Source organism: Cibotium barometz, chromosome 29 (genome assembly GCF_041138505.1).
Source record: "Cibotium barometz isolate CiBa-2024 chromosome 29, ASM4113850v1, whole genome shotgun sequence".
Classification (NCBI taxonomy): Eukaryota; Viridiplantae; Streptophyta; class Polypodiopsida; order Cyatheales; family Cibotiaceae; genus Cibotium; species Cibotium barometz.
In genome coordinates, this window is record NC_141074.1 from 14,654,195 (window position 1) to 14,663,155 (window position 8,961).

At 41.3% G+C, this 8,961-nt stretch overlaps 1 protein-coding gene across 1 annotated transcript; it reads left to right on the forward strand.

Moving 5' to 3' along the window:
- Nucleotides 1-306: 306 nt before the first annotated feature.
- Nucleotides 307-4,382, forward strand: LOC147621885 (uncharacterized). The gene is made up of 4 exons (XM_086822904.1): nt 307-710; nt 889-1,160; nt 2,689-2,909; nt 3,563-4,382. Exons 1-4 carry the CDS (start codon nt 563-565, stop codon nt 3,723-3,725), a joined length of 804 nt encoding a protein of 267 aa, XP_086679030.1. The 5' UTR covers nt 307-562; the 3' UTR covers nt 3,726-4,382.
- The last annotated feature ends 4,579 nt before the right edge of the window (nt 4,383-8,961 follow it).

An 8,961-nucleotide genomic window follows, 5' to 3' on the forward strand; every position in this document is an offset into this window, starting at 1 on the left:
TTCCAGTAGAATATAAGAATTATTTTCTTACCACGTGTCACTCTCTCTAACATCTCCGCTAATCTCCTCTAGCTACACATGGCAACAGTGTGGTCGTACGGGGTGGGGCGGTGCCGCAGCAGTGAGTGGGAGAAAAACTAGACTAGTCACTAGACTGTACTAGTCTCTAGACTACAAGGAAAAAGGTTTTTTTTTTCAAGGAAAAAGTTTTTTTTTTCAAATTTCAAGCTCATTTGTGGCATGTGCCGAGTGCCGACCGCGTATTGCTGCTTCAAAAGTCAGTTCAAAGGTGGGCGGAGTCGCTTCGCTGTGTGGGTCAACCATCAAAGCGTCATAAAAGAGATCCGCTCCGATTGTAGCTGCTGCAGCTCCTGCTCCTCCTCTTTCAGTCTCTCTCTCGCGCGCGCGCGCACGGTAATTCCTCCTCCTCCTCCTCCTCCTCTTCTGCCTCTCCTCCTCCTCCTCCTCCTCTTCTGCCTCTCTCTCTCTCTCTCGCTCTCTCACACACACACACACACCCGCACACACCCGCACCCTCACACATTTGAGAGATTAGTCCACTATGGAGCTTGCCCGGCAGCTGAGGTTCGTCGGCTTGCCCGATGGGCGGCGCATCGCCTACCGGGAGCTGGGCTGCCCAAAGGAGAGCGCCCAGAAGACTTTGCTGGTGCTGCACGGTCTCATGTCCTCCCGACGGGTCGCAATGCCAGGTAAACACTCATCTAATTGCTCCCCCTTGTAATTTTCCTCAGATCGTTCGTTAGAGCACCGGTGCTTTGGCTTTTCAGTCCTCTTCTCAAAGAAAACTAGGGTTTTTTTTTTAAATAACAGAAACGATTCACATTGTTTGATCTGAGATCTGACATTAATCTTGCCACATAAATACAGGTGCATCTCAAGACCTCATAGAGAAGTATGGGCTAAGGATGATTGCCATAGACAGGCCAGGCTATGGCCAAAGTGATCCCCATCACTCACAAACCTTCAAGTCCACAAGCCAGGACATAGAGTACATGATTGATGAGCTCGATCTCGGCGAGAAGATATGGCTTCTCGGGTTCTCCATGGGCGGGGCCTACTGCTGGGGAGCAGCGAGACACATTCCGGATCGGCTTGCAGGCATTGCCCTGGCCTCCCCTGTTGGCAACTTCTGGTGGGAGGTAAGCTTTTGTTCATCCTTTTCCTATGGCATGTGTACTAGATGGAAACCCTATTCCAAGTGAGGCTAGTAGGGCTGAAATTTGAAGGCCCAAAAAATACCTTGACCTTCAACTTCATATCTTTGAAACCCATGAAGATGGCTCTCTCTCGAATCTCTAAATGGTTATGATGTGTAGCCTTAACATTTCACAGCCCTTGGAAGCCACCCAATTAGGTGGCGGTCCTCGACAGGGTGCCATGTCTAAACCAGCCTAAAGGCATCAAAGTGGGGATAACAATCAACATGACTCAACAACCCTTCAATGGCAGTTAAAATGATGCTATTTTGTAACTCAGGGCCAGTTACAGATATGAGCCTCCTGCCTGTCCATCCTATGGCCCCACAATCATGAGCGACAGATAATTGGTTGGATGGGTGGGCTACAGGCACAAATATGTATTCAGCCTTGAGCATTTTAGGGGGCATCCTAAAACAAAAAGCATTGTCCCAAGGCTAATCTCTCACCTCAGACACAAGGGCTTTTGTTGAATCTCTCAAGCTGTGTTAGAGAAAGGCCTAGCAGGTCTGTTTGAACCCACGGGTGGTCATGATGGGGCCGGCCCTCCACTGGCCGCGAATCCAACAGCATCGAATTTGTCGCAGTGTGTCCAGAAAGTGAATGTCTGACCTCTTGATGGGTGGTTCTTTGAGCCCACATGACAAATTTGACATGGAATTTGTAGCAGTGTGTCCAGGTAGAGCGTGGCCACTGGCCTCTTTCAGCTGCTCATCTTGGGCAAACCCCCCAGTGAGACTATATTGAATTTGTGGCAATGTGTCCATAGCTTCTTCTTGCTGCTTGATCCCTTGGTGGATCTGAGCGAAATAAAATTGTGTTAGGGAAACATCACATTTGGGCTGCTGTTCTGTTTCAGAAAATGGGCAACCATGCAGACCAAGTGCTGCTTCTAGACATCGTAGTTGTGGGAGAGGCAAGCATTCTGGCCCTGTCCCACAAGCATTCTGTCCTTGACATTGAGGAGAGGACACATGATGCTGACAGATCAGCTATTTGCCTGAAAAGACAGGATAAGAAACACTGTCAGATCAGCTTTTGCAGAAAGCAAATGATGGCGGTGACAGGCAAATTGGAGATGAAGACTCCCAATTCTAATCCAGGCTGTTTCGACAATGGAGATTAACTTTCAGCTGACGACCCGAGGTTGAGGCTATGGATGGGTGGGGAGGCAGCAAGATGGTAGGAGTACTGCCCATCCAGGCCTGGCTTCCACTACCATTGCTAAATTCTGTGGCAAAATGTGATGTGGCAAATGAAGTCATAGGATGGAAGATGTGTAAACACCCTAAGGCACATTGAATTATAGGATCTGTGAATGCACCACTATTAGAGCATTGATTAAAGCTGGGTCTTTGAAGAGTATGACTGATGCTATCAGAGCGCCCTGCTTGCATAGTGTTCCATCATTACCACCTAATTGGTGTCTTTTGAATTGATGGATATTGATATATTTGGTTGTGTGTGCCAGAGCATTCCGAAAGAGGACCAGAAGGCGATAGTTGATTCTTACTCAGTGACAGACCATCTCATATCTACATTTTGCAAGACTGCTCCATTCCCCATGATCCAGCTCTATGGCCAGTTCTTGAGCAATGTGCTTCTGAATCCTTCGACAAATGTCTCAACTGGCCTCTCCCCACCAGATGAAAAATACCTCCAAATGCCAGGAGTGGCTGACTTCTTTCTCAGGTTTTGCTTCATCATCACCTTTTAGATTCCATTACTTTCTGCATTTTCTCCTCTTTTACCAGCCCCCCTCTCTGTCTCCCTCACACACACACACACACACACACACACACTCTCTCTCTCTCTCCCCTTCCCTTTCCTCCCTCTTACCAATGTCTCAACCAGATTACAAATGCCTCCAAAGGCCAGGAGTGGCTGCCTTCTTTTGCTCTATTTAGATTCCACTACCTTCTATATTTTCTCCTCTTTCACACACAACAGCCCCCCCCTCTTCTCTCTCTCTCTCTCTCTCTCTCTCTCTCTCTCTCTTCTTCTTCTTCTTCTTCTTCGTCTCTCTCTCTCTCTCTCTCTCTCTCTCTCTCTCTTCCAGGAGTGGCTGCCTTCTTTCTGAAGTTTTGCTGTATCACAACCTTTTCTCCTGTTTCACCCCCTGGCCACCCCTCCTCCTCTTCCTCTTCCTCCTCCGCCTCCTCTCTCTCTCTCTCTCTCTCTCTCTCTCTCTCTCTCCCTTCTTCTTCTTCTTCTTCTTCTTCTTCATCTTTCAAGTTTCTCTCTTTAAACCACCTTCATGTGAGATAGGCAAATGTTTATTTATCTTTGGATGGTCCTTGCTCACTCACCTATATGCACACAATATTTCATCTTTTTATATGCAGGGATCGTGACGAATCACTCAGAAGGAACAAAGGCTTTGGGCTTGCTAAGGATTATGAGCTACTAAACAAGGGTTGGGACTTCGATTTGCAAGATATACGCAGAGAATTTAAAGGGAAAAAAATCCATTTATGGCAAGGTGATTTGGATACTGTAGCCATTTAGGCTACAGAACTGTGTGCACAAAGCCATTCCAGAGGTGGTGGATCTACACAAGCTTAACAATCATGGCCACTTTTCTTGGTTTTGTTTTGATCCAAAAGCTCCACATGAGATATTGTCAACCCTCTTTGGAGGAGGGGAGCATATGGGAATCAACAAAGATGAAGAATCAAAGAGATCCTTGCTCTTGCAAAACAAAGGGTTCAGTTCACTAGTGTAAAGATCTACACAATTAAGCTTGAAGGCCACAAAGCTTCTATTGGCCTTCTAGGAAGTATTGCCTTTTTTAGACTGATGTTTTATGCTACATCAAATAGGCATCCTTGCTCTTTGACTAGTTCAATCCAATTCCATATATGGTTCAAACTCAGCTATAGGCTATCCTATCCTAAGAATCCCCAAGGTGGAGTTGCAATTATTAACAATCCTTCTTCATGATGGATTGAAAGCCTATAACCTAGTTGAAATTCTAAAACCCTCAATCCTTAAAAAATAAAGGAAAAGCTTACAATCTTAAGAACAAATGCAACCCAAGTTATGCAACATTAAACAGAGATTCTTGCCTTTTTGACTAGTTGAAACCTATTCATGAGGCACATTTATAGGCTTGTAAACATTACTCATCCATACTCCAGTTATTGGACTTCTAAATTGCAAAAAGGGAAGGCTTGCTAGCTCAATGAAATATGCCTCTTCATCTTTAAAATACTAATTCTCTACTTGCCTCCTGCTTTATAGTATGTTAAAGTATCATAAGGTGAATATGACAAGATGTCAAAAGATGATTCAAGGCCTTGCAAAATACAAGAAAGAACATGAAGATAACCATTGGGTTACATTACTTTTTCTCATTTTCATTGATAGTAATATAATATCTATGAGCTAAGTAATGGTTATAGTTTAGATAGTAAGGAACCTGATGGTGTGCTTACCACTCTCCATATCTGCAAATCTCCAGTACTTAAGTGCTTATTAACATGGGCATGATGTTAGCACATACTTGTCTTTCAAATCTTTTACATAATTCCTTTGCCTTGTCTCTACTTCTTAGCATAGAAATTCCCTCCATGGCACATCACTATGGAGGAAGGTGGGGCTTTAAGAGGAGGTATGGCTTGGACTCAGCCTTGGAATTGCCTCAAGCATGAGAATGGCACCTCCAACCTTCGAGGAGATCGCTAATCAAGCCAATTAAGGTTACCCATAGCTAAAGACTTCGAGGAGCTCACTAATCAAGCTAATTAAGGTTTTTTTGCTACTAATCAAGCCAATTGAAATACATGGATACTCTAATGAGTGTAAACACCATAGTTGGTTAAAAGTATGCACTCTCCATCCAAGCTCCATGCATAGATGAGTGTAAACACCATGGATACTCAAATGAGTAGATGAGTGTATACACCATACTTGGTTAAAAGTATGCACTCTTCATCCAAGCTCCTCCATGCATAGAATGTTTCTTGACAAGATGTGGTGCTAGTAGGCTTTAAAGTAGTCAACTATGCATAATGGCCTAGTATGAAACCTCTAAGTGGGCTTAATGCTAAAAAGGCCTAGTTTGTAATGTGAATGATGGTGGCAGGAATGCCTCATCACCTCATTACGCATTATGACATCCATACATAACCTAGAGGTGAAATTAATATTATGATATATCACACTATCATGCCATATCAAAAGTGAGGATGTCATGCATTTACAAAAAATGATGTCATGCATGTAGGAAATATTTGCTAAAAACTATATCTTCTAAACCACATAGACCAATGTAATACATTATGTTCACGAAGTGGTCATCATACCATGTGACCCCCCTCCCCCCCATGCCCGCCGTTGTTGTGTCCATGTGCTTTGCTACCATGGTAATGTACGTCCTACGTCAAAGTCACCCCATTAATCCACATGCTTTGTTATCATGGTTATGCATGTCCTACATACAATACTAGAAAGTAACCCCATTAGTCCATGTCATCATATCTGATGTGTTCAAGCATAAGCATCATGCGACATCTAATTGTAGTCCTAAAGTATGTGCATTTTGGCTTACTTTCTCAAGATCCCCCTTAAGCCTAAACCCATTTGATGAGCACCTAAATTATGTTTAAAGAGCTAAAATTTCACCCTTGAGAAATCTTTGGTGAGTATAGCTGCCACATGACTATCTACATGAACTTGTGTCAAAACAACCTCTCACAAAGTCATTTTCTCTATGATGATGTGATATGCCTCTAGCTTCTTTGTGTTCACATGAAATAGTAGGTTGCTAGTCAAATGTGTACAAGACACATTGTTATAATGCATGGATATTGGACTTTGCATTGGCACCTATGTACATTCTTCGAGCAAAAATCTTTAAGTGATTTTTTTTTTCAAACATGACATTTTTAGGATTGTCCACATAAATATTAGAGATAGTAGTATCAAAATCAGTTTTTCTTTTGGCCCAAAATTTACAAACTAGTGGTCTTGGGTTTTAAGAAAACAACTCATTTTCATCCATCTTAATCACCTTGTGCCTATCAAGTAGTAGCATTAGGCTTGATTTTTGCTGTGTGTTTAACCTAGTTTTAAGGTTTTTTTTTTTTAAGTGAGGCCCACTCCACCTTCCCTTGGGTCCAAGACCGCTTGGCATGAATGGGTTGCCTCTGCTTGGTGGGTCCCGGAATTCCATTATTGAGCCCAAGGGGATAACACATAGCTTAAGAACCTGCATGGACCCAATTTCAAAAACTTAAATAGCGTTGATTCCATTCTTTCTCATCACACAAGAGAATATAACAAGTAGGAAAAATCAAACAACAATGCAAGTATGCTATATTTTGTACAACATGCTCATGCAAGGTTCTTACAAGAACTTTCAAACATAATTTAAGAGCAAGAAAAGAAAAGCATTAGACTCATGTGGTCTAACCAATCGTAGGCCAGTATGTTGGCCACCACCATGCTCCCTTTATTCATATTTTACTCCACTCCACAACACGGACTATGGAGTTGACCAAGCCAGGGAGCATCATCACCAGGGGGCCGTTCCACCTGTGGGCCTCTCACCAGTGAGCCTGTTCACCAATCTTGACCTCACCCAAGACAAACCAAAAGACCCAAGTCAGGGTTGGTTGGCAAAGGCCTAGACTCGCCACTTTTGAAAGTACGAGTTTCCTTGCTGTCCTCGTCAATCTTGTCGAGCGATTAACTCTAGTTCCAATCCCTATTATTAGGCTTAATACAAATATTTGAGATAATAATTGTGCTAACCTTGACCTCAACCAAGCCAAACCGGAGGACCTAGGCACAAGGTTGGTATACTTGCCACTTTCCAAGATGAGTATCCTCATCAATCTTGTGCTGACTCTGGCTCCAATCCTTATTATTAGTCGTAATACATATTCTTTGAGATAACAATTGTGTGAATACATCATTTGAGAACATGTTAACCTTTTCATTCTTTCCAAAAAGAAATTCTCATGGTACTTTGATATATTCATTTTCATTCATCTTTGATATATTCATTTCATTCATCTTTAAGTCACCTACTCAGCTATTCCACTTTCAAAAGAGTAACTATGGTGATTAAACAATATTGTTAACTCCATAACTTGTAGATTATCTCTAAGAAGGGACAACAAGATCTAGTTCAAGAGAAGACAATCCTTTTTACTCACGCACACCCACCTTTTTCACTAATAAGAAGGAATGAAAGATCTCTTTAATCTCCTACGCTCTCACAAATCCCCTACTTCTCTCATAGTACAATCATAGAGAAACCATAGCTTGCGCTAAGCTCAATATACAAGAATACTTCATGTTACAATCATAGGGAAACCATGTCTTGAACTATGCCCAATACACAAGAATAATTCAACCTCACTAATCCTAATTTAGAGAAACCATAGCTTGGCTAAGCCCAATATACAAGAATACTTCATGGTATAATCATAGGGAAACCATATCTTGAACTATGCCCAATATACAAGAATAATTCAACCTCACTCAATCCCAGTTTACAAATACAAAACGTTCTTTTACTATTGAAGAAACATCAAAACCCTAACCCTAATTGACCATTTTAACTCACAAACTTAGCATCATAAAACAACGATTACTTTACTCTTTTTGGGAGACTAGAGAGTTGGATTATATTCAATCTTCCTACAAACCATAAAAGAGATGCTTAAGATACTTAACAATCAAGAAAACATAAGGAAAAGGGGAAAATTTCTACAAGAGAAATTCTTCACAATTAGCCTAGCTTTAGCAAGAAATTGATTAGGGAATAGCTTATCCACATAATTTCATTTCTCTAATTATCCTAATCATTATGAATAATTACTACTTAATTTAATGTAAGAGAAAGAGATCTCTAATTTTAAAATTGAGTGTGTGTGTGTGTGTGTGTGTGTGAGAGAGAGAGAGAGAGAGAGAGAGAGCAAGCTCCAAGAAATAGCTTCCTAGGGCACTCTACAATACTCTGCATCACATTAGCAACATAGTTAAACACTAAGAAAAGCTTAATTAATATTTAATTATTAAAATTTAACTAAAAATCAAAATTTTTACTTACATCACACACAACTTAACTTGGGAGAGCAGGATAAACATCTCCGAAAGCCCCCTGAGATAGTGGAGGGGGCAGTAGTAGGAGGCAATAGGCAACAAGAGGGAAATTTTCTATGACAAAAAGAAATCACTAGGTAGCAAGAACTAGGTGCATTATTCGGCCCACAAGGATAGAATGAGAAGCATCGAGAGACATGCTAGATTCGATAAGAGAACAGTGGGTGGTGGCCTTCCATGGAGTGAGGATGGCAGGAGGTGTTGCCCATTCTAGAATGAGGTATGGGGCACACATTGCTAAGAATGGGTAAGCAATTCCTTTAGTATTAATAATAATAATAAGATCTAGTTGACTAAGGTTACAATTTGTGCACATGTAGGTGCCCTAATGGTCACTTACATTGGCCTGAAATCTCAGCCTTCACAAGAATCACTAAGAGTGTTTTTTTTTCTAATTTTCAAAAATAGTTTATTATGTTTCTCTAATGCACCTTACCCAACTTGAAATCAAGATTTATTAGCATAACTCTTGATAATGGCGTGCTTAAGAAATTTTCTAGCTCTTTACCTAGTAAAAATGACTAGTCTAATATTTACTACACCATTGACTTATAAAATCTAGAAAATATCTATTGCTATCTATCTCCGAGTCTCAAAATCAATAAGTATTATTATATCTCCATATAAT

What these genes read in the sequence shown, in the direction of transcription:
- LOC147621885 (XM_086822904.1), top strand. Translation starts at nt 563, where the DNA reads ATGGAGCTTGCCCGGCAGCTGAGGTTCGTCGGCTTGCCCGATGGGCGG. An exon ending in CCGACGGGTCGCAATGCCAG is followed by an intron (nt 711 to 888) that starts GTAAACACTCAT and finishes ACATAAATACAG; the next exon opens with GTGCATCTCAAGACCTCATA. An exon ending in GTGGCTGACTTCTTTCTCAG is followed by an intron (nt 2,910 to 3,562) that starts GTTTTGCTTCAT and finishes TTTTATATGCAG; the next exon opens with GGATCGTGACGAATCACTCA.